General features: G+C 38.2%; 4 protein-coding genes across 5 annotated transcripts; all 4 read right to left on the bottom strand.

The window, feature by feature from the left end:
- Positions 1-1512: 1512 nt before the first annotated feature.
- Positions 1513-5121, bottom strand: LOC137710718 (plant UBX domain-containing protein 10-like). Its single transcript, XM_068449826.1, has 4 exons — positions 4248-5121; positions 2631-2801; positions 2316-2519; positions 1513-2070 (listed from the first exon to the last, which is right to left on the bottom strand). Exons 1-4 carry the CDS (start codon positions 5058-5060, stop codon positions 1840-1842), a joined length of 1419 nt encoding a protein of 472 aa, XP_068305927.1. The 5' UTR covers positions 5061-5121; the 3' UTR covers positions 1513-1839.
- Positions 5122-5433: 312 nt separating this feature from the next.
- LOC137711549 (uncharacterized) lies at positions 5434-7931 on the bottom strand. Of its 2 annotated transcripts, none has more exons than XM_068450798.1 (5): positions 7796-7931; positions 7605-7677; positions 7337-7508; positions 6713-6757; positions 5434-6379 (listed from the first exon to the last, which is right to left on the bottom strand). In XM_068450798.1, the coding sequence occupies exons 1-5, from the start codon at positions 7873-7875 to the stop codon at positions 5496-5498; spliced, it is 1254 nt and encodes a 417-aa protein (XP_068306899.1). In that variant the 5' UTR covers positions 7876-7931; the 3' UTR covers positions 5434-5495. The 2 variants fall into 2 exon arrangements, with proteins under 2 accessions (XP_068306899.1, XP_068306900.1); XM_068450799.1 differs by having other exon boundaries at positions 6713-6754.
- A 673-nt stretch (positions 7932-8604) lies between these two features.
- LOC137710303 (aluminum-activated malate transporter 10-like) lies at positions 8605-10849 on the bottom strand. Its single transcript, XM_068449234.1, has 6 exons — positions 10504-10849; positions 10255-10395; positions 9869-10141; positions 9638-9756; positions 9375-9518; positions 8605-9072 (listed from the first exon to the last, which is right to left on the bottom strand). The coding sequence occupies exons 1-6, from the start codon at positions 10847-10849 to the stop codon at positions 8605-8607; spliced, it is 1491 nt and encodes a 496-aa protein (XP_068305335.1).
- Positions 10850-19159: 8310 nt separating this feature from the next.
- Positions 19160-23566, bottom strand: LOC137711441 (transcription factor bHLH157). Its single transcript, XM_068450685.1, has 10 exons — positions 23161-23566; positions 22754-22843; positions 22483-22591; positions 22332-22373; positions 22095-22154; positions 20530-21945; positions 20320-20421; positions 20074-20220; positions 19860-19985; positions 19160-19731 (listed from the first exon to the last, which is right to left on the bottom strand). The coding sequence occupies exons 1-10, from the start codon at positions 23259-23261 to the stop codon at positions 19552-19554; spliced, it is 2373 nt and encodes a 790-aa protein (XP_068306786.1). The 5' UTR covers positions 23262-23566; the 3' UTR covers positions 19160-19551.
- Positions 23567-24802: the final 1236 nt, after the last annotated feature.

Below are 24802 nucleotides of genomic sequence, written 5' to 3'. Positions count from 1 at the left end.
AGTAAAATTAATATACTGATCAGCAAAAATATTAGCAAATTAATCTTTAATTTAATTAATCACGGTGTCCTGAAAAGGCTGGAAAAGTTGAAATTGGAGTTCTGGTAAAATATTAAAATTTATATTTTTTTTTCTATTTTTTCGTATATTTGTTCTACTTTTTATTTATTCCGAAACTATGTACTAGGATTCTTTCACAATCTTTGCACACCACATGTTTGTATTTATGTTACGGATATGTAGTGCACTATTTAAGTGTTATAACAAGAGTAAAGACATGATTAAATGTCTAAATTGTAAAGTATATTAATAAAGGCAATCAAATTTACATGTTATTATTTAAGTAAAACAGTACTGTCACATGACTGTGTTTCAGGTACATTAAAAAACGTTAATACTCCACAACTATTTTAGAAACATATATCGATCAAAAATTCAAATAAATTTAAGAAAATTGACAAGAAAAGGGAAATGGCGGGGAAAGGGATGACATAAAGAGGTGTTACTAACTTTTGTAGTGAGGAAATTAATTCGATTTTTGAATATTACGAATTTAATAGAATCAAAATTTGGTGTTGTCACAAATCTTGTTGCTTTGGGAAAGCGAAGGAATAAAGGAGGTAAGATTAAAGTCTAATGGAGAAAGGATCAAAAGACAACAAGGCTTTTTGGTTTCATTCCTAATTTCTGGTGTAATATTTCGAAAGACGGAATGTAATTTGAACTTCAATTCTTGGTGTGATGTATATGTAGTACTACATTTTTGCTCTTTCAATGTCTTGGAACGCAACAAATGTATCGACCATACAAAGAATTTAGAATCAACATAAGAGATTTAAGATTTTCAACAAAGAAACAAGTTACAGATGACTTGGACTTGGCTTGTATATCACGATATTTCCAACCATGTTCTCCACAGCCACAACCTTTCCAACTATATGGCAACTTTCGGTTATGTAAAAGCATAATTTTAGTTTTTTTATTTTTATTTTTTTACCATGGGTTGACGTATGAAATTTTTACATCTAACGGTCTGGATGATTCAAAACCACAACGTGCACATTACATTTCAATTATTTATCTACTTAGCACAATTTAAGTAGGGTGTTGAAATGTACCCACAATTTTCATGAAGTTTGGTACACAACCACCACGTCCTTAACCACGTAAGATAGGGGTAAAGTTATGATGATTACGAGTATAGTAATCACGTCAATCGAAGGTCTCCAGTTCAAATCACGTCAATCAAAGGTCTCCGATTCAAGTCTGGCCAACGTTAACGATGTTTGCCGGCGGCTTAGTTGTGCTCAATGAACCGTTAGATCAACGAAGTTCTGTTGATTACGAAATTTAAATTACGAACAATGAACCGTTTGGACAACAAAGTTGACATAGTTCCGTCGACATATGTTGTTCGTAGTCGTAAGATGCATTGTAAACTTGGTTATTGCCCGGCACTCATCTCAGAAGTTCGAAATTCAACAGCTCTATCAAGAAACGAAAAGGGAGGGAGGAGGCAACATCACAAAGTAATCATTAATCACATCAAACAGAGAAACGAATGGATGAGCTTATTTAGATTTTCATGTCCATATAGTCAGTATCGTTATTTCAATCCGCTTCCATTTTAGGGGCCGCGTGTTTGAAAGAATTTGCAACGAAAACAAACTACACATCCACATATCATCAACGTCATCTACCTTAACTCGTTACATCGTTCTAAATAAATCGACATAGTTGCTATGTATAGAGGTGCAAAAATAAATTAAACCCTAGTTGCAGTTTGCAGGAATCATCTCTACTGAATTTAACAAACCACGATGCGTGCATTAAAGTTCTCTAAGCATTCAGCTCCAGAAAAAGACTGGCCTGTGGATGCAATCCTGCTTCTTTCAAGGATAAAGACAACTTCTCTGGTCCATATACGACTCGAGGGAAGTTCGACACCAAACTGTAGTTCTCAGCGTCTAGACAACCCAAAGAATCAACAAAATCATAGAGATTTTGGATTACTGCAGTGCTGTGGAATCTCCTTTCCTTGCGTTGTCCAGTTGGGAACCGAACCACAACCTGGGTTATCAAATAAAAATATAACCATGCGTCGATTAGGTTAAATAACTAGTATCTCGAACAAAACAAGGAATACTGGGATTTGCGACCAGTATAAAAGGTGCATAGAATGTCCATGAATGATATCTAAACATACCGAACTGAATGTGTGAACGTATCATAGAAGTTAATTGAAACACCTATACATTCAAAACGTACAAGAAAATAACAAGAGAAAATTTAAGTCATAATGCAAGAGGGATTACCTGTGTAACATCAGGTCCTTTTTCAGGTTCGGCACCAAGTGACAAGGCTTTTTCCTGCCGCATCCTAGCTAGTGCAGCCTCTTTCTCCGCAGCTTCCTGTGCTGCTCTTTCACGAGCCTCCTCTTCCTCCTGGCGCTTCTGCTCAGCTTCAGCAGCTTCTTTTTCTAGACGTTCTTGCTCTTCCCTCCTCTGGTTTTCCCTCGCCTGAAGCAAACGAACATAACAATGAGGGAATGAGAAAAGACCAACCTAAGAGCTTCCTAAAACCTATAGCCTTTGTTTGTCACATGAAATTAGGTTAAAATATTAACATACCTGATCAGCTTCAAGTGCTGCTCTATAAGCAGCATCTTGCTCCTCCCTTAAACGAATGTTCATTCTCCTTTCTTCTGCCTCATGCCTTGCTGTACCAAGAACAGAAGCACTTTCTTCGACCACTCTATTTAGTATTGAGAGCATTTCTTCCGGAGACTTTGGCCCCTCAACCTGCCAAAGATGACAAAGATAGTCGTTACGGACAAAATGAACAACAAAATTAGACATCATTCATATTTAGTTACCATGCAGTTGACACGGAAAATCGGGAAATATGGAAAAGAAAAAGAACATCGAAATCAATCTAATACTCTAGAAAGAAAAACTTCAAGTTCAAGATGCATCACTTAAAGAGGAAAACACATTCAAGGTAGGGTATAAAACAAAATGCTCATACCAAGCTATAGAATAGCTTAAGTTAAACTCAAGAGCTCAATAACAAATTTAACATCCACCTAATCTGAAAGAGAAACAATAATACTTAGTTACTGTCCAAGATAAATTGTGACAATCTTTCTGTACAATAATTCACCATTTTCCCCAAGGAACATGACCAGTCAAAATAAAGGCTAAAGCCCCAACATCATTGGTTTAGAACAGAGAAGCAATTTTTAAGATAAGCGCGAGTCAAACAAACAAAAATCTTATGCACAGATCAGATTGAAACAACTTCAAAATAATAGCATCTCCAGAAAGACAATAGCAGAAATTTTCTAATAGATATCCATTCTGTTGAGCCTCTTATCCCTCCAATAGAATCTATCCTACATTCTAATCTATAAAAAAAAATAAAAAAATAAAAAAATAAAAAATAGAGTGCCTGCCTGCCTTCTCACCAAAATAAACATGCTTTCAATGTTAAGGGGAAAAAAGTAACAAAGGAAAATCCCCAAAACTTCAGTCACTGCAGTAGAAACTCTAGGGATGGAAAATAGAATAACAAATGACGAATCAGAAAGCTAAACCACACCAGTATGTAAATATCTACTCTGTTTCTGCCAGTGACCATGAACACCAATCAACCCACTATAGAACCTTTTTTAATGCTAACATCACTCACACCAAAAATGAACATGCCGAGCAATATTTCCATGCAATGTTTCTGCTGCTATCATTGCATGAAAAGGGATGTTTGTAGCACTCTGAGCAGCCAAATCGGGAAATCAAATGAAGAATCCTTAATCCACTAAAAACACCGCTCTGTAAGCTTCGCAGTTAAACCCCATGAATCACTAGACTGACTGGTCAACTCATTTACAAAAAAAGAAACATAAAAGATTCGAATGTAATGAGTCAAATGTGTTATTCAATAAATCGAGTAACAATTACTCAGATTGGAACTTTGTGCTGAAAAACCTCTAGTTTCAAAATACAATGTCACAGGCATAACTTCCATTCCTCCATCTTCATCCCCCAATATCAAACAAAGATTGATACTGATAATTCTAACTTCCGCCCTAAGATATTCCAATCCATTACCAACAACAAATAATATAATATTTAAACCGAGTTATAATATTTTTCACTCAATTCAGTCTATAGAGCTATCAAATCTGTATATAGTCTGATGGACCGATAATTTTTATATGGAAATAAGGCAGGCAAAGAATCATATACCTGCTGAAGCAGCACGATCCTCTGGTTCGTAGCAGCCATAACGACGGCACAGAAGGGATATCTCGAGGCCTTCAAACTATTACTCATCTTGAAGCCTTCACTAGCCCGAATGCTCCCTCCCCACGACACAAAATTCTCATTGATATAATCCACCAACATCTCGGAGCACAAAGTCCTCTCACAAAAAGACGGCGTATCAAGATGGTCCGGCGAGTGCAAGTATACGAACAACAGCTTGAACGAGTTCCTCGACCTCTGCAGGGCGTCCATAAACCCTTCGCTAACGAAATTCGGTCTCCTCGTCCCAAAATCCTGCTCGAACCTCGCTACAAACTGCGCTGCTTCATTCCCCACCTCCGACACCGACACTAATCGGGCCGAGGCCTCACCGTCCCGACCAGCCCCGACCCCAATCATTCCGAGCGAGTACGATAGCACTCCACCCGCCGCCCACAACCCGAGCCCAACCGCGCCAGAAATCAAACCTAGACTACCAGAAATAACAGAAATCGGCAGAGTTATGATCCTCCAAGCCAAACCGGGTGCCGCGACGGCGTTTGACGACTGTCCAGATTGGTACGACGGTTGAGGAATGGAGCGAAGACCGTCCCCACCGCCGGCATCGGAAACTGTGGAGGTTCCGGCGGCAGATGGATCTTCCGGCGAAGGCGTATGGTTCGAGGTGGTGGTGAGGGAGGAGATCGCGAGCTCGAGGTCCCAGCCATGGGCGGTGAGGATCTCCACGCACAAATCGGAGTCTTCGAGGCCTGTGATTGCTTGGAAATACACTAACTTGTCGTTCACATCGACCATCTCTGCACGCAGATTAGGGCTTTCCCTGGTTCGAATCGGAGAGAGAGAGAGAGAGAGAGAGAGAGAGAGAGAGAGAGAGAGCCGAGAACGATACGACGACGTTCTGTGATTGTCGGTTCTCTTCTCTGGGAAATTACTGAGAAGGTTTATGAGAGCATCCGCGGGAGCCAAACCAGGTGGTCAATAGATATCGGTTTTGGATGGAACGTCAAAAACGTCCCCTGACTTTTGTGAAATAACGGAATTGCCATTGTCCAGTAATTAAAAGGTTTAACGTCGTCGTTTTTGCTTCTCGGCTGAGATCATGTGCTACGCGGTGTATTTATCTTCTGTACTACTCACAGTCCCATGCAAATTACAATAACACACACTCAAAGGTGAAACAATTTGATTACAACAACGAACCGAAAAGAATAGTTACAATGTTATTATTTTTCATCGAATCTCCTGAATCAAAACCTTGCTCTTTGGTTCGGCTTTCTTCTCCGCTTTCCCGGGCCTCGAAGCCGATTGATAACTCAGAGCTGAACTCTTTTCGGCCGTTACAATGGCTGCTAAGGAAGTCCAAACTTCCCCGGTTTGCTCGTGCACCCAACACATGATGAAATAAATTTTCCGTTCGGCCAACTTCAGCTTGTTCCTAATTTCTGTTCTTCGTGACGACTTCCTTGGTTTCTCCGACTTCAGATCGCTCTCCCCAGCCTGAACCATCCTCTGCAGATCACAGAGCAAGCACAACAAAGCAGGTGTTCCTAGCGTTAATAGGCTTGTTACATCATCTATGAGACCGAGTCCAAATTGCAAGCCGCCTGTATGTTTGAAGTCTGGGGAGCAGGTCTTTTCCAAGCAATAAGACAGCACTTCCAGGACAGTCTCCGGTTGCCCACCCTGGCCCAGTACATTGGAGACAGAAAGCACCGCCATGGATGATCCTATGGCATCCGATTTCCAATCTCCATTGTAAAGACGGAGTGTGAAACAGTAGCTGTATATGATGTCCACCAGATGAACAGCTAAGGATGGTGATGGCTTTGTGGAACTCAGCTTGCTGACTGGTGGCAGTGGGGTGTCAGGCCCGGGTGGAATCTCACTCGCTTGATTGCTCTCTGAATTATCCTCAGGTGACATTGATTCATCGTCTTTGACAAGAGGTTGGATAAGTTGGGATCCTTCCTTGCTAAATGGTATCGTTCTGGCGGAAGGCTTCAACCACCACGGATCCCAAGGCTTAATCATCTTGCTCAGTTCCCCAGAAACGACAGCTCTTTGGAATAGTTTCTTCTCTTCTGTAGATAGATCATCCAGACTAACTTCACCACCTACAAAGGTTAAAGGCAACCAACTTATGTCAGCTTTAGGAAATACGGAGGAATGCAGGAAAAGCATAATCCAGAAAGACAAAAGTTAAAATTTACTACTTGCAAGTATAAAACTACGGAGTGCAAAATGACTCATGTCAGCTTTAGGACATATAGAGGAAAGCAGAGAACGCATAATCCAGTAGACGTGAGCTGAATTTAACTTCCAAATATAAACTAAGGAGCGCAAATATCTGTTTCTTTGAAAATGTAAAATCGAATGTATGAAAGATACGAAAGAACTTGAGAGCTACAAGCTAAATACATCAATAAAAGATAGACACGGCAACATACCAGACAGCACTTTTTGAATAGTCTCCTCAGACAGTGCAGAACCTGCTGAAAAATAAGTTTAGATTTCGGTCAGAAATCCAAAGTTGTGAAAAAAAACATTTAAGGACCATAATTAAACAATGAATATCTCTTAGGAAGCCAATAAAACACAGAAAAACTATCCTTATACCAACTACGATACTAGTTATCAATTTCATTTAAAGGCAGCGTTACACTTATTGCTATCATCAATCAGGCCCGATTCAGCGTCGCACAAGACCTACTTACTTCATTTATACTCAACTATAAAACACATACTAGTTTAGTAAACTTGCATATGCCATCAACTGCTAAACAATCGGTAATCAGCATAACATCGATGGATTAAATCAGCAAAATTGTTCACTCCACCCTTAAACCCACCCGAACCACCAAACATCTATCAAAAACTAACTAGATTCCAGTCCTAATTCCTAGTTCAAAGCCATAGCAATCCCTCAATAACAAACTTCTCTTATATCTTACAATGCACATACAAAATCCCAAGTACCGAAAACTCACCAAAAGCGTCATTAAACTCGAAAGCCATAAACTTCATCCAAAAACACGAGAACACCAATTTATAATAACAAAATAAAAACCTACCAGCATTATCATCATCATCATCATCCATGTCATCAGTTTCTTCTTCTTCAGAGTGAAATCGTTTCAGTATGTCCAGCATTTTCTGTTTAGTTTCGTCATCGGGCCCCAATTGCCCCATCTCCCCCACCACATTCTCCCGCATAAACGATTCGGTACACCGGAGATTATGCGACTGCTCAATCAAATCAAATTTCAAAACAATCAAACACCAAAATTACAAAATAAATATATTAAATTAAATTAAATCTGTATAAATTAGCATACTTACCTTGTAGCAGTGCAGGGAACAGTAACGTGAGTTGCATCGAGGGCATGTGTACTGAGAAAATTGCTTCTGGCAGCTTCAATTAAACAAAAACAAAAATTGAATAAATCAAAATCGGAAAAATTTCCAGAAAAAATAAAATAAATTATCAAGCTTTGTTGATGAAAGAGAGATTAGCTTGGAGAAAAACATACACGTGGCAGACGATACGGGAAGGAGGCTCTAGAGGGGACGAGGTGGAGGGTTTTTCTGAGGTAATGATGGATTCCGCCATGGCTGAAGGTTTTCGAGTTTCGAAGGGGTTTTGGAGAGTTATGAAGTGAGAGAGAAGGGACCGTCAAAGACTGGAACGTTCGTTTCCTTTTGCTTTGGGCTATATGGAGAGGCCCAATTGTATGGCCTAAGCCCAATTAAGGCGGTCAAGGGATTTCCCGCCATACTGCAATGACGTAGTTATTGATTATTGGATTATTATTTAAATGGTGATTAACATGTTTATTTTAATTGATAACGCATCATATAATTTGAAAATATGGTCTAAAAGTTGGTCTATCTACCATTATTCCACATACCGTATTATAGTCCGTCGGCTCATTTTGGCAAAGGTTAAATAGGAAATTCTGATTTTGACCTATTTCAATTCAGGAGTTTTCAATTTGGGACACTCAAATCAATTTTGATATTCAAATTTCTAAAATTTGCCAAAATTAAAATTCTGAAAGCTCTAAAATTATAAAAATACACATCGAGTTTTCAAACTTAAACTACCCACAATAACTGGCTTTATGTTGAAATAATTATTTCAAAGCGATACTCTACTTATTCTTCTCTTATAAGCGGATTTATTAACCATTGTTGTTTCTGTTTTCAATATGAATTTTGAATTCCGACCATTCAATGTTGGACATGTTCAAGATTTCAAGTTATTATTTAAAGAAATTTGAAACATATTATTTAACTTTGTTAGTAATATGATTTCAATGTTGGACATGTACAATCTAATTCAGACCCTTCGGAGGGCATGTTGATCTGGTACAACTTTGTTAGTAGTCTGATTCTGATTCGCCTTCCGATCGCCGGCTGCCTTGAACTCAGCCAGCTCAGCCAGTTCCTCAACTGCACCTACCATGCCTTCAATCCTTGCAACAATTTCAATCAGCAGAGAAGCTAAAGTCACAAGTGGAATTATGTCCATGAGAGCAACTGCTTCTGCTTTTGTGTTGTTGTTTTCGGGACAATCATCGGATTCCTGCGGCAGTTGTGGCTGTGGATTAATGAATAAGTTAGGAAGAGATTTCAAGTCCTCTTGGAGATCCAGAACTGCATTGTTCATTTCTCCAACTAGGAGATCTATTGCAGTTGATTTCTTCATTGTTTTCATAGTTTTTGCTAGCTCTTTTATCACTGTTGAAGAGTCTGAGCTTACTTTCATGGCAATGTTGCTGATATGCTTCTTTGTCAGCTCAGAGACCTGTTTATTCATATCAGAGAGGTTCAGTTTGTGTCATTCTAGCACTGGTGATGAAATAATAAAAGCGTTTTTTAAATAACTAAAAACATTTTTGACAACGTTGGACTGAAAAAAGAAAAAAAAAATATTGGTTATAAAGGCACTTAGAAGTGTCTTTCTCGAGAAGCACGTAGTAGATGCTTCTTGTAGTTCCAACTTCCAAGTTTCAAATATTTTTCAAGAAGCACTTAGGATTTTTATTGAACTTTCAACATATGTTTTTAATAAAGTTGCTTTTAGTAGATTGCTGATATTGGAATTACCTTATTTTCAAAACTGACACAACCGTTGAGGGCCTCAATGCAATAAGCACAGTCGCGCATTGATGCCCCGATTTTAAGGTATTGCTTCCATGGATGCCGGAAGTTGAATCGGCCGTGCGCGGGCTCCCATCTAGCAAAATTGGCCTATAGAATTGAAAATGCTATTGTTAGATTTTTTTTGACGATACAAGAGAATTTTATTAAATAAAAAATGGAAGTTACGCTAAATAACCCATGAAATTATATATGTTTATGTTGCATACCATGGATTCTTCTATTCCCTTTGAACCCAAAACACATTTGTAGCCAAGCAATTTCTTGTCAGATTCTTTGTCACTACAAGCAAAGCCTCCACTATCATTGAAATAATCTGCCACACAACCTGAAAGTATAGTGGGACAATTTTATACCGTCAGCAAAATTGTCCTAGGACAGCAAACACAAGACGGGATTAAATTGTCCTAAACTTGATGGGATTGGATTAAATTTGGTACCATCTAAGGAATTGGCAAGCTTGTCCATGTTCCGAGTGATGAGCACGTAGAGTTCCTCCCCAGCCCAAATGGGGCAAATGATCATGGTTATGACAACGCACAAGGAAGTCCCAATGACGATGGTCAATATTCTTTGGCTGGCCATGTCGAATAACTGATCCACCCGGTAACCCGACACTGAAACTAAGCTGAATGTGAGGATGAAGATCAGGGCACCGTAATCAAATCGAGCTTTCACTGACGGTATGAATCTCGAGAAGGTTGCCGCAGAAGCTGAAGAAAAAAAGAATAACAATAACATTATAACAGTAACACATTAGAACTTATAAGTCTACTATTTATAGCTACTCACAAAATAAAATGAGATTAATAAGACTACTACATACCTAATAAGAAAACAGATATTCCAGTGATGAAAGGCTCGAATTCTTTTCCGGATCGATTTGCAATCCAATGGATGCCGATGGCAAGAAATCCGGCAAGAAAAGTTCCACATATTCTGTTTATACTTTTACATAATGTTGCACCTGCATGCACATTAACAAGTTAACAATGGATGTTTTTCGGCTTGTGAGCTTTACTAGCTAAACTTTTAGATCGTGTAAAGACACAAATGAGAAAAATTGTTCACTTACCAACAGTATTTTCGAAGACAACCACAACTGTCATAACTGCCCACATGGCATTTCCTCCCACACCTTCATAGAGAGGTCTCATGTAGTAAAAGAGTGAGACAACAGTGAGTGCCATCCCAACTTTGAGGCAGTGGATCACTTTTCTGGGATCACTGTGTCCCAAGTCCCAAGCTTTCTTCAGAAAGTTCCATACTTTCATTACAAACCCTACAACCAGACCCTTTAGGGCAAGACATGCTATGCCGGGACACCCCCGTGCCTCGGTGGGAGCCAAAGCTTCAGATGACCCGTCGGCCATTTTTATCCTCCACTCCATTGTGCCACTCGCTTCCTTCTCCTTAGCCATTTTTTCAAAAACGGAAATAGCAAGGAAAATAGAGAATTAGACAAGCAGAACTATACGACAATGTGGTCCTCAGGGTTATGTGGAGAAGAAGATTGTTGGTGAGGAAAGCAGTGGCACTACTGAAGTATATATGCTAAGTGGGAATTTGATTTCTCATAGTGGAACGAAATAAACAAATGAACTAGCAAGTAATGATGTAAAGAAGAAAGAATAAACAAGAAATTTCCAATAGCAGCCAAAGGCCAATGCACTTGTTTTTTTGTTGCATGTTGGGTAGGTCAGGTTGAAGACTCAAGGACACACGTTGATCTACAACTTCCATTAATTCCTTTCTCTGTTCACTCAAAATAGGTAAAAATTCTATTCAAGCTTTCGACTATGGAACGAACGTTCGTTTTTCGATTATCATTATGTGTTCGATATTGTGCCGATATCATTATCACCAGTAAAACATATTCATATGTTATCGATTTGTATCTGTGAAATGGCAACTACACATAGTTCATGCATAGATTTCGAGCTTATAATCTCGCTGTTTCTTACACTTGTATCAATTTGTCGTTTTCACTTCAAACATATACAGTGTTCAATCCTGAAATTCAAAGTTTTTTATAATACAATTAATTTGTGTTACTTGTTCTGCCTAGACTCTTTAACCTACTAAATGTGATATGGGACATTTGTGGAAATTTACCAAATGTAATCAGGTGACTATCAACATATGGAAAGTGGGACAAATTTTTTACAGATTATAATTAGTAATCAAACTGCATACAGATAGTTCTCTTCCTTTTTCTTTTTTTTAGGAAAATCCCGACGCTACGATATGCATACAAATACAACAACTACAACAATCAAGTCTTATCTTACTAAGTGGGATCGGCTGTATGAATTTTAGGATGTCAATGCGCTCTGTTTTGCACAAGTCTTCCATTAGTTCTAAGTACTCCATATATTTTCTCAAAGTTTCTTTTCAAGTCTTCTTAAGTCTTCTTCTACTCCTTTTGCCGCCTCTGTTTCATAGTTATATCTTCGAACCGGAGCACAAAAATGCATTCAAGTGATTCTACTAAATATAACTAATTTGTGCAGATCTTCATTTGAAGGAAATTCTATGATACACTGATAATTAAACCTTCCAATTTTTCCTTAATGCCAGAGAGAGAGTCATGGACCTAAGACCAAACCTTGATGACTGGTGACATATTTGCGTCCTAAATTCATCAAAAGTGGTAACATCAGCGCACTATCATGTCATCAAATCAATATATTCTACTTATATATTATGCCACGGATAACATAATTAGGAACCAGCACTCAAGTCATATTTCTTATATTACGATATCATATACCATCATGGAAGAACTATTTGAAAATCTTGTACTCTCTCTAGTACTACGGTAAGAATCTTGAGTGTTAGAGTTTCTTTCCCGGAAACACCCGGCTTCTTATGGTTTAACGAGTTTTTCTTCTTTGCAGATAAACTATTGTCAAGCTACAAGTTATTTATAATATGTTTCAGCTTGTGATTTGCAGCTAAGAAAAAATAACTCATTAACTGACATAAATGTAGGCAATGTTTAAACTTTCTTCGATACGGTCAATACTTCCTTGGAAATATCCAAAAAATAAGAGAAAGATATGAAAATGGGGGTGAAGTCCAAACTACACCTCATATTGGAGAAACTGAGTTTAGGTTAAAACTGGCATATATCGTCGATATTTCTTACACATTTGTTAATCGGAGAAACTCTTATATTTCATACAAACCAATGTTTGACAATCCCTAAAGTTTCATTCTAAAATTCCATGATTTCCATCGAAAGCAACCGATATCGATATTCGATATATCCGTTGATATTTCCACAAATTTGCATATCAATATTTCCACCAATACTTGTGGATGCAAATTTCCGTCATTTCTTCCTTTAACAAAAATGCACCTACAAAATAATAAAATATTTGATTAAGGCCAAAAGCCTCACGAGCCCATAATGAATTGGGGGGAGGGGGGCCTTTGGCTGAAGAATCTCCGATGCCAAAGTTAGAATTCTGAAAAGAATGTGTTTAAGAGTTTGTAGGTAGCAGATGACCCTGCTTTTTAGTGGGATAATAGGGCTATTTATAGGGGAGTGGCCAACCCTTAGGATGGAGAACGGCCGGCCATATATGGTGGTATTTGGAGAATAATTACAAGATATTATGTGAAATATATCTTGCAATTAACATGGTAATTATTCCTAAATTAAATAGGAAGTTTTGGGAGTTACCTTTTGAATAAAATCAATAAGGGATTGATGAGGAGTGATGAGAGGGATTTGAATAAATACTATATTGATCACCTTTGACTCTTTGCTGATTGAGCCATTATTGTCTATTCCATGCGCATGAGAATCCTAGTGTGCCTCAAGGGTAATGTTGTCCTTCTTACCTAAAAGTCCACATGTTACCTCCATAATTTCTTGGATTATTTTTTGCTCCACAAATGCTCCCACACCTGCTATGCTACTCGCAAGAAAGAACAGCAGGTGTAGAGATCTCCAACTTTGATGTAGATTCCCACTTGGACTTAGAATTAGATTCTTCTAGGAAATGGAAATAAATAGCCTCCAAAGCCTATTTAATCCTACCTTAAGTAGGGGATTAGTTTACCCTCTCATACTAGAGAGCTGATCCTCGCACTGGACAACAATTAGTTTACCTTCTCGCACTGAAAAGCTAACCCATATGGGTGTCGGGGAATTGGTTTACCCTCTCGCACTAGAAAGCATGGAAGTCGTTGTCGTGAGTGCAGTTAAGGAAAGCTAGACAACTGAAATAATCCTCAGCCTGTGAGGTCTTGTTCAGTGATCTACTTAAGACTTCAAACTGCTTGTGGAACCCGCGTAAGAGTGTATGTGGGAAGCATACAGTAAGCTATTCCTTGACCTTCTCCAAGTAATTGCGTCATCCTTAGATGTTTTATAGTGTGTTCTTATGAGGCTTGGTTGGTGGTCAACTAAGAATCTGAATGGATTGCAAGCTTCTTCACCACTAAGTCTTTCGCCAGCAGAGGCTTCTAGTAAGGCCTCATATTTTGCTTCGTCGTTGGATGCATTGAAGTTTGAAGTGTCATGGGTTTAGTCGATGTAGATAAGAGCCGCAAGGTGGTATGACTAGGAGTTGTGGTGCAAGATCAGCACGGCTGGGAACTATGCAACAGATTAAGGGCAGTCGGGGGTCGTGGAGCAGGTAACACAAGTTTGAGCGTAGAGTTGTGATGAAAACAAGACATGCCTCAGGTTCTTGGTGGTTGGGTCGGTGTGTCCTTCTGGTACCTGTCTGCCCTTAGCAAGCAATTAGGCTGAGTTGCTGTGTTTGTCGGAACAGAAGTAATCATTGTATCCTCCAGTTTATGTGGGATGGTTCTGTCTGCTCGATCTTGTCAATGAAAAATGACATGTTTATGTTGGTCATGTCTCGTCGAATCACTTTGTCATTAGCTTTTTTGCATTGGAAACCATGCAATTGTGCAGTCAGGATCCTCTCAACTTCTTCATGAATTTGCCTCTTTAGGGCAGTAGATTTTCGACTGTTCCCGGTGGTGACCTGTTCCCTGTGCTTGTCTCTTCTATGCCACAGCTGTCATGCATGTGGTATATTCCTGGTAAGCGAACGGGTCACTAGCAGGCTGCCGGTTGAACTTGAGTCGGATTGAGTGACTACTTCTCTCCGTCCTCTATGTTGTGTAAGGGTGCTTGTTAACTCTATGACTTGTCGAGACAAGTGTTGTTCGTTATTTAGGATGGAAGAGCTTGGATGGTATGCATCTCCTTGAGTAGTGGAAGTGCAATGGTCTCCAAGTGCGAGATTTGAGTTAAGATATGTCAAATCTCCAGAAAAATAGGGTGAAAATATCCCCAATTCAATTGTCGGTCTGAAAATCTGAAGCTAAGATGGTCAAACCGATTTGGATAGCTAAGTGTGCCACGGGAATGGGCTAGACCATGGGTGCGGGTCAAATCACAAGCGCGGGCTAGGCAGCTAGGGCGCACGGGCGTTGGGTCTTTCCTCTTCTCAGCACTGCTTGGGCTCGCGCTGCCCCATGGGCCTGCGGGTCTTGGGCTTGCTGCTTGCAGCTACTCGCTGGGCTGCTGCTCCATGGGTTGTAGTTGTTGTTGTTTTGTGGCCCAGCTGTCATAAGTTGTAGTTGTCGTTGTTTCGTGGTGGTGCTTCGAAGTGGCAAGGTTACTCCTCTTATCGCAGTAAGTCTCGTGGATCGTTGTGGTGGGGCTACATCGAGTCCTCCATCATTTGATCCAGATCTTTGAATGTAGAAAGTTCCGTTCATTATGGTTTCCGAATTTCCTGCCATTGTATTTTTCTCTTATGTCTATTCAAATAATTAAAAAATTCTAGGAATACGAACGTATGAAAAATTTACGAACGAACGAGAAATGAGAAACTTTAAATGTGAGAGTCTTCTTCGAGTGTGTGAATCAAGCTCTCAATGAAAGCACCAATTTTTTGATGCGAATTTCCGTTATCTCTTTCTTTAACTAAAATGCACCTGCAAAATAATAACACCTTCGATTAAGGCCAAAATCCTCACGCGTCCATCATGATTTTTTTTTTGTTGGGGGGGCTTTGACCGAATAATCTCCAATGCCAAAGTTAGAATTCTGAAAAAAAAAATGTGTTTAAGAGTTTGTGAATAGCAAATGGCCCCGCTCTTTACTGGGATAATAGGGCTGTATATAAGGGCGTGGACAGCCCTTAGAATGGAGCACGGTTGGCCATATATGATGGTATTTGGAGAATAATTACAAGATATTATGTGAAAAAATATCTTGCAATTAACGTGACAATTATTTCTAAATTAAATAGGAAGTTTCAATAGTTAGCTTTTGAATAAAATCAATAAGGGATTGATGGGAAGTGATGAGAGGGATTTGAATAAATACCATATTGATCACATTTAACTCTTTCTTAATTGAGCCGTTATTGTCCGTTGCATGCACGTAGAAATCCGGTGTGTCTCGAGGGTAATGTTGTCCTTCTCACCAAAAAGTTCACGTGTCACCTCCATAATTTTTTTAATTATTTTTAGCTCCACAATACCAATATTTTAAACAAAGATAAAGTAATCATAAGGAGCCGTGTTTCTTGCTTTCCCTCTATAGTCCTCTGTAGTAGTAAAGAAAATTTGTTTTAAGTCCTTTTGAGGAAAAAAACAATAGTCTTGGCCTTTGTTTCTTTCCCCTCCCACCATAACCTAAAACCCAACTTTTTCCTTTCAAACCTCCATTACCCTATCATTACCCCATTTGTCACAGTTGCTTGAACAACTCCAGCTGTTTCACAAACTTTTAATCCCATTCAATCATAGTGGAAAGTCCAATATGGTGCTATAAATGTTTGTATATGATTTTGTTTAATTTGAAATGGAAGGAAAATTAGGTCACGAATGTGACCAAGGAAAGTTGTGGGGTGTTGGATTTTAGAGAGGATTAAAAACTTGGGGGCTGCATGCATTTGATTGCTTGTTGCTCATCTCAGTTTGAATGGAAAGAGCACTTATCTCAGCCTCCTTTCCACAGCTGCATGCACTGATTTGAAAGGCTAATTCAACTATCAAAAAAGCATATATGCGTACACTTGCTCCCATATCATGATCAGATTGATTATTATGTAGTTTAATATAATTACGTGTGTTAATTATGCATCATACTTTGCCGAAAGAAGATGTAGACATGTCAGACGCAAGTTTTCAACCCCTTATGTAAAAAAAAAAAATCTCTAAGTTTGGTTCCTTTTAGCTTATATTTTTATGTAGTGATACACAGTGGCGAAGTAAAAAATTGTCGGGTAAAGGGACAAAATTTAAAAAGGTAAAAGGTCGGGAAAAAATGTAGAAAACTATTCTAGGTCTAAATATAGGGTCTGCAAGAAGAGTGGCCAATATTTCATCAAATTCAGTGACTTTCACTTTAAGTGACCTACTTAGAATATTTGAAGGAGGATTTGGATTAATCGGAATATTCGAAGGAGGATTTGGACTACCCGGAATATCCGAAAGAGGATTTGAGCTAATCGTATTATTCGAATGAGGGTTTAATGTGAGCTACTCGGAATATTTGAAGGAGGATTTGGACTAACCATAATATTCGAAGAAGGATTTGGACTACCCGGAATATCCGAATGAGGGTTTGAGTTGACTGTATCATTTGAAGGAGGATTTAAGCACTGTTTCTTGTAGTATCTTTCTATAATGTAACTATATAATGAGCAAGGTTCTAAAAGGCTATGCTCTAGTCAGGTGATGAGTTGGGACTTAATGCCTAGACGGGTATGAGATGAAGGTGATTACGAGCTTATAGTACTTTAAGGTTTTTTTAAAAGCTCATATGAATTTGTAGCGAATTTTAAAATAAATAACGGTGTCAAACACATGACCTAAAAAATATTAACAAAGCGGGCAAATTGATTGGACCACAACAAATAAAAAAACAAAACAAATCCTAATATATTCAAGACATATTAACAGAAACTCTCTTATTCTTCCTCTTTCTTCTACTTTGCTTGGAATACTGTTCTAAAAATCTCCACCTAGCGCCGCCTAGGCCCTGCCTGGGCACTAGGTGGTTGGCTACGGCCCTGATACTTACACGTCCATAACCTACTTTGATAGTAATAACAACATGATATATAGAGCATCAAACTCAACACCAATTAATAATTGATGGAGAGACCAAAAAAAAAAAGGATCAAAGACGTTATACATATTGCTACGCATGGCTGTACTCATCCCACGTGAGACAATACTCTCATCAACAGTTCCTCCTTTTTTTTTCTTCTGTTTTATACAAAGAACTTCTTGTTAACAATTCAAATATTTATATTTTGCTCTTTGCTCCCTTGAAAAAAAAAACAAAATTCATTATGGAGTGCGTGATAATTATTTTGGAATATCAATAATAACTCCTTTTATGTTTGACATATATGTCTGGCAATATATGTAGATCCCTAGTGCCTTGGGAGGGAAGAAACATGAACCGTAAATTGTCAAAAGACTTTATTAACTAGATAAAACTGCCAAACTACATACCTGGCAAGAAATTTTCATTTTCCTTCCATGAAGACAACATCAACGGTACTGAAAGGGTGAAGACAACATCAACGGTAATGAAAGGGTTAGGCGAATAGAACTACACACTATGATCGGGTCATCAAACAACTACGACGTGAGATGGCACTCTCACCAACAATTCTGCAGGGTTTTTTCATGGTATATTTTTCTCTTCCAGTATTATTTGATCTATCAGCTTTCCATAGAATGTGCTCATGTACAATACCATGATTAGTAGACAATTACCAAAAATTACTATATAACAACAGTTTCGAACAATAATCCGTTGTTAGAACCAACGTAAATTTTAGCCTAACTTCAACTATATCAGATAGAAGTACCTAATTCCACATATTTTAGCCTTCAAGAATTTAATGCATGATGATCAATGACCACTTTGGTGTATAGCATGTATATTAGGTCTTCTTTCAAATATAGATTCTCTATTTGTATTAGATATTACTAAATTTTAAGGGTCATGCATGCTTTCTTGCTATATATATTTAGTATTAGTATGTAATATTGTCAAACTGTGAATTGTAATATTTTACGCTGAAACTCACATGATGTCAGTTGCTTGAGAAGAGAAATTTTCCCTTCAATATGCAGTGCATATAACGAATCCAAAGATTGTCGTGTAATTTTGTTGTCATTGTAGAAAGAAAACGAAATATGATGAAACTCTTGAAGTTCTTGGCCTTTTCCGATGTATGTCTCTGATCCAAGTTTTCCATACTTTTCTTCTTCTGAATTTGCGTTCCTAGCTAGTTTAGTCATGTGTTTTGTTTTGTGTCTTGAGTTTGTAGGTGCTTATGTTTTTCCTGTGATTTTGTGTCTGTTCTCTGGTGGTCCATCACTCTTTGTTTTGTATGCTTTAGGTCTATTCCTCCATTTGGACGACTTACATGAAATAAAAATGCTAAGGTGACAGTGTCTCAAACAAATTATACGTTATGAGTAAAGTTAAACACGTGGCGTCATGTTGTTCTTGGGATGCCATAGTGGTGTTCCGGGAGATGTAGGCAACAGAAATGTTAAGATGATGGTGTCTCAAACTAATTACGTGTCATTAGTAAAGTTAAACACATGGCATCATGTTGTTCATCAGGGATGCCATATTGGTGTTCCGGAGAAGTCCCTTTGATGGATGGAGAGAGAGAGAGAGAGAGAGAGAGAGAGAGAGAGATGACAACATTCCGTGACTACTTTCACCAAAAAACCAAAAAAGCCCCAACAGAGGCCGAAAACAATTCAGTGGTTAGCCCTATTACTAACTGGTTTAAATTCTCATCGGGTTGAAGATATAAACATGTAAAAGAAAATCCCAAATCCAAAGAGGGGATAAATCTACCATGGGAACTAATTAAAGCAGTAAAAACAGCAGAACTGCAATTTTTTGCAGGAACATTCCTAGTCTTTACTAACAATATACACACTTCACACCTACTTCCGAGGCTCGATCACCGGTCTCTGTTTCTCTCATTGTGTGTGGTTTCCTCAGTTGCCAGAAACACCTATCACAGCAGGTCCTCACAGATCAATGCTCAAGGTATTTCTGAAACCCCTCATCCGGCAGTCAATAAGCTAATGTGTCTCACATCAAACTGACCGGAGGCGGCAAGCTTTGTTGCTGACAACTATCCAATAGAGGAGGAACCCCACTATCTACTACATTGCTTAGCCGATTAGTTGGATCGACCACACCCGTAGTTGTTTGTTGTAGAAGCCGGACAAGGGACCAGAACACATCTAGCCTTGTTACATGCCTAGTTGCCTGTTACAAAGTTTCGGATTAAAATCTTCATAAGGAAGTAAATAGAACGAATTTCCCCATTACTTTTTCATTTTTTTACGGGAGAAATTATCTAAGATCCTTGTGTAAATCTTTCAATTTAGGTTTACCTCAACGATAAATCTTGCCCATATCTTATCTTCACGACTTTCCATCACCCCCTTCAAGATATTTAACCCAAAGCCACGGATTATGTCTGCTATCTCAAGAAAGAAACCTTGTTCCTCACAAAGCATCTGCAACAGAAAGTAGATATTGAAGTCAGGAGAAGGTTGACATAAGACTTGGAAGGAACTCTTTCTTTTTCGTATGCCTGTCACTTACCTCGATAAGCATTTGGCCTGGCTGATCAAGGTCCTCGACTATTATAGGGCAAACCACTGTTTGACCCTCAACTGCTAATGCCCATGTATTACCACCACATTTGGTGCTGTTGTCTTTTAGAACCACTCCATTCTCCTTGCCAATCAGCTGTAAATCCATGCAAAATATTGTCACATTAGTTCATAAATATAAAACATTTTGGGCTTGTCCTGCATATATATAACAGAAATAACCAAACCAACTGACCTTTGGCTCATGAGTCTGTTTAAGCTTATCCGCGTATTTCATCACATTTTGCAAGAAGACCATGTATTTGATTGTCCGGTCCAACAAAGAATCGATGCTACACTGTTACATGAACCAAATATATACATGTCAAAAACCTTACTAGAAACACATTGTCTAATCTGACATCTCGTTAGTTTCCACTGAAAGCAAAAACAAAAATGCAATTACCTTGCCACCAGTAGGGATGATCCCTCTCAACTCTTTGATACGGTCTTGAATCTGCTGGCGATCCTTGGGTCTAGGTCGAGTACTCTCCCCAGGCCTTGCCCTTTTCCTGGTGTTCTTTGTGTGTTCCTCAGCTTTCTGTTGTTTATCTGGAACCGCACTTTTAGCATTGATGCTATAGCTATCGTCAATCCATAAGCCTACCTGTGATTTTGGGAAACAGTCTTTCTTTGGAGCAAGTCTGTTTGTATTGTCCGGGTTGTAGAAAGAATTCGCCAAATGCGTGCTCCTATCCAAGCCAGCAAGCCTTGGCAATTGAACCTGATTGCTATTCACAGATAAACATTCTGATTTCCTTTTTCTTGTGGTGGATGACTGGACCTCTAAGGTGCATTTTAAGGAGCTGGAAGTAGTACTTTTACCATTTAAAATCTCTTCGAGTCCTAACTCTGAGAACAACCCTTTACGAGGACCAGGCATAGAACCAGTTATTTCTGACTCTGAGAAAGCAGTACCAGTAGCCAAGTAGCCACCATTGACGGTTGGCATTATAGTATCTTCCCAACACTTCCCGACTTGCCCACATGCAAAATCCGCTCCCAAACCATCAAACAAATCATTTTCAACACTCTGAATGATCACAGATTTCTCATGTCCATCAACGCTAAATGGATTTGTAATGGAACTTTGAATGGAGTTAGCTGGATGTTGAATTGGAACATCAATAAAGTTATCACCTTCAACCAGACTAGACAACACTGAAGTACTTTCTTTTACTTGTGAGAAGTCACCGTTCAGTGCTGTTGCCATTGCATTGAAGTTCTGTTCCGGTGAAGTAGCAAACCACTGGGAAAGATCATCCAACTGGTATAGTTTAGAGAAATCTGTACTCAAATCAGCTGGGTTAAACTCCACCGGGAATCCATGCAGAGATTGTTGGTCGTTCATCTGATATCCACAACTTCCTTGAATAGGTTTCTCGAAGTGAGCTAATGAAGTGAATGCCGAGTCCACCTGAATATTCTGCGCTGTATCTCTGCAAGACTCGAACGAATCATGAAGAATAATTTCAGATGCCAACTGCGGTTCGAATGAAGTCAAAATTGAAGATTCAGTACTCCAAGTACTAAACCAGGGGGTTGTATCAGTTGCGCCAATATCATCAGATGATGTAGATTGAAAACCCACTGCAGAAATAATATTTCCTCGGTGGTCATTACATTTATCATCGGGATTCAAGGCAACATCTCCATTGTTGGAATTCTCAGGTGAAATCAATGAAGCAAACAACTCATTTAGATCACTAGTTTCATTGTTCATCGATGAAGGTGCATTTTCCAAACGAATAAGCCCGTCAAGATTGTCCATCTCCTGGAACAACCTTTTTGTTTCATCCACAACTTCCAGCCTCTCCATAATCTGAAAAAAGTAATAGCAGAATAGTCAAAAAAACTGTTCAACCATTCCATACTATATAAACAACAATTCAAGTGAACTAGATTTTGGAGAACATGGTCTCATTTGAACATAAGAATGTGGAAATCATTTGGATGCTTCCGTTGAATTACCTTTTCGGTGGATCCTAACTGAATTACTCCTTGTGGTTCAACGGAGATTGTTGCAATTGTCTGCAAGTTAAATTTCAGTGTCAATGAATATGACTATGGATGGATGAAGAAAAGTTTATAACAAATATGACTACAAATGGCGGTGAAAGGTACAGAGTTCAAAAGATTTATCAAAAATCTCAACAATTAACGGTTCCTTTCACGAAATCATAGAGGATCGCAAGGAAATAATCATACCTTTATACCGGAGGAAAATTGGCTACCGAACTCAGAACAATCCTGCAGAATATCAGAAAATTTCGACATTAGTAAAAACAAGTACCTCCCATTTCACATAATTTTTAAGTTAATTTGAGCAATTCAACAAGAAGTTTGATGGCCTACCAACCTGAAACATATCTTGACTTTCAAGAGAAGTGCATGGATTCCATCCTCCACCATGAACATCTGAATGCATCCATTGATGCTTTCCGGCGAAAGCGGTTTGCCCAATAACACTATTACAGTCAACAACAGGATCAGCCATGTGATAACTTTGCAATGCTTGTGTTGAAAACAACAAAAGTAATCTTGTGGGATGTTTTGTACAAATGTTTTTCGGATTCGAATTCGGAAAATGTGTGTGAACAGAAACGGAGTTACTGAAATAATAGGCTTACCCTTCACCAAGTATGTGGACCTGGGAAAGCATATTTTCAATCACTGCTCCCACATGGTCTTCATAGTAGGCATCTCCCATTGTCAACAACCTAAAGCATTTCAAATCCAGAACTAATGTCAGATTTGAATCCAATTAAAATTTATTAAAAATCCCAAATAATAAATGTGAACTTCAATACAAGCTTTGATCTCATAAAGTTAAGTGTAAAATAGCTAGCATGCACACAATAAATAACCAAATCTTTGAAATAAATATAAGGATATGAAGTTGGAAAAACCAAATGATAAAAAAAAAAAAAACAGAACCAGGAACCAAAAGAAACAAACAAAAACATGAAAGAAAAATGGAAGTGTGTTATTTTCTTCCCCAAAAGGAAAGAAAAGAGGCAGAAAAAAGGAAACTTACATGGAATTTATGTGATCAAAGCGCCAGAAAACCCCATAAGACCACCCATTGCCAACACACAGACTCCTCAGCCTCTCTCTCACCACTGAACTTTCACCCATTTTACTACCCAAATCAAACCAACCTCAAAAATCCCAAATCTTCAGAACCCCAAGTCCATGTCCAAGTCAACCAGGCAGCTCAACTCGGTCACTCAGTCTCAGTTGCTCAAAAACCCAGAAACCGAACTCTTTTTTTCTGGAATTTTTGTTGATACTTCAACAAATTAATGAAGCAGAAAAACCAAAGCTTGTTGCTTTCTGGTGTTGCTGCAAGAAAACAAGCCAAAGGGCACAACAAAGTTGGTGTCTTTATGAAACAAAGAGTGTTTGTGTTGTGTTGCCAGAATTTTTTGGAAGGTGGAAGTGGTCGGCTTAGAGAGTGAGAGTTTAAGATTAAAAGGAAAGGTTTTATATTTATATAGATGAGGAGAATGTGATGGCCCTGATGGGGCTGATTGTTAAGGTTTGCTTTCCTTTTTCTCTTTTTTTTTTTCAGCTCTCTCTGGTCTCCATAAATGTTATGGATTATTGTCTTTATGAGTTTAGCTTCTATCATCACACGATGTTATTAATTTTCGTGTTTTAAGACAGATAAATGATATAATTGATATAATTTTGTTTAATGCAATATAATATTAAATAAATCAATACACATGTTTTAACATAATTGGATTTATAAATTTAAAAAAATGATAATCACATACAATTTTTTTTCTTCTCCAACACATCTTCTGGTCATCACATGAAGATTACAGACAAGATTTATTAGAGATTTGCACAAAAGGAAAATTACGTTTGTAATCAATTTATGTAGCAATGTGACGGTCACATGAAATAATTTAATAAAAAAACAATGAAAATGAAAAAGAAAAAGACGAAAATGAAATCTGATACAGTACTCCGAAGTTAAAGGGGAACACTGAGATCTTGGTATTGAATTTTCTTGTGGTAATATCTTTGTCTTGTTGGAGACTTGGACCTGCCGGTGACTGGTCCTCATTGGTCCGCCCAAATCACTTTCAGTTGATTTACCGGCTACAGCCGGTTATTATAGTTGAATATCTCGGAAGAAACTTTCCAAATCCCATGAGATGTTGAAGTTTCGCGAGATAGTAGAAAATGAAAGGGAAAATCTAGGTTTTTAATGCATAGTTATTAGGAAAATTTTTGGTTTAATTTATAATTTAATCATGAAATTTATGGAGTATTTATTTTTGTTTGACAGGTGTTGGGTTTATATTGGACAAGGGGATTTAATATAGAAAATGTATTTATTGATAAATGATATTATGAATTTAATTAATCAAACGAGTAATTGTGTTAATTAAAGTGCTTAATTTCTTCCGATTTTTGACAATCATAAAGCTCTTTATTTTATTATATTTCTTTTGCATTAACTTTACCAAAGCTATAAGATTACAAAGCTTACATTGAACAAGAAAATCAACGAACGAAATGGAAATGTACAAATTGACAAAGGCGATGATGACCTAGAGCTATTGACCAAAGGTGGAATTTCCTCTACTTTGAAAATTAGGAGCCTGGGTTTGGAATTAGTAGATGCGTAAGTTAGGACCTGTTTGGTATCCATCTTGTATACA

This window comes from Pyrus communis, chromosome 12 (assembly GCF_963583255.1).
Source record: "Pyrus communis chromosome 12, drPyrComm1.1, whole genome shotgun sequence".
Classification (NCBI taxonomy): domain Eukaryota; kingdom Viridiplantae; phylum Streptophyta; class Magnoliopsida; order Rosales; family Rosaceae; genus Pyrus; species Pyrus communis.
The sequence above is the reverse complement of the archived record's forward strand: the minus strand, read 5'-3'. Positions and strand labels throughout refer to the sequence as shown.

What these genes read in the sequence shown, in the direction of transcription:
- LOC137710303 (XM_068449234.1), bottom strand. Translation starts at nt 10,849, where the DNA reads ATGGCTAAGGAGAAGGAAGCGAGTGGCACAATGGAGTGGAGGATAAAA. An exon ending in AGGGAATAGAAGAATCCATG is followed by an intron (nt 9,519 to 9,637) that starts GTATGCAACATA and finishes TCAATTCTATAG; the next exon opens with GCCAATTTTGCTAGATGGGA. An exon ending in GTGTCAGTTTTGAAAATAAG is followed by an intron (nt 9,073 to 9,374) that starts GTAATTCCAATA and finishes ATGAATAAACAG; the next exon opens with GTCTCTGAGCTGACAAAGAA.
- LOC137711441 (XM_068450685.1), bottom strand. Translation starts at nt 23,261, where the DNA reads ATGGGTGAAAGTTCAGTGGTGAGAGAGAGGCTGAGGAGTCTGTGTGTT. An exon ending in AGTTAGGATCCACCGAAAAG is followed by an intron (nt 21,946 to 22,094) that starts GTAATTCAACGG and finishes TACTTTTTTCAG; the next exon opens with ATTATGGAGAGGCTGGAAGT. An exon ending in TCATCCCTACTGGTGGCAAG is followed by an intron (nt 20,422 to 20,529) that starts GTAATTGCATTT and finishes TTCATGTAACAG; the next exon opens with TGTAGCATCGATTCTTTGTT.
- LOC137710718 (XM_068449826.1), bottom strand. Translation starts at nt 5,060, where the DNA reads ATGGTCGATGTGAACGACAAGTTAGTGTATTTCCAAGCAATCACAGGC. An exon ending in GGATCGTGCTGCTTCAGCAG is followed by an intron (nt 2,802 to 4,247) that starts GTATATGATTCT and finishes CATCTTTGGCAG; the next exon opens with GTTGAGGGGCCAAAGTCTCC. An exon ending in CAGCACTTGAAGCTGATCAG is followed by an intron (nt 2,520 to 2,630) that starts GTATGTTAATAT and finishes CGTTTGCTTCAG; the next exon opens with GCGAGGGAAAACCAGAGGAG.
- LOC137711549 (XM_068450798.1), bottom strand. Translation starts at nt 7,875, where the DNA reads ATGGCGGAATCCATCATTACCTCAGAAAAACCCTCCACCTCGTCCCCT. An exon ending in GTTCCCTGCACTGCTACAAG is followed by an intron (nt 7,509 to 7,604) that starts GTAAGTATGCTA and finishes TTGATTGAGCAG; the next exon opens with TCGCATAATCTCCGGTGTAC. An exon ending in TGATGATGATGATAATGCTG is followed by an intron (nt 6,758 to 7,336) that starts GTAGGTTTTTAT and finishes CTTATTTTTCAG; the next exon opens with CAGGTTCTGCACTGTCTGAG.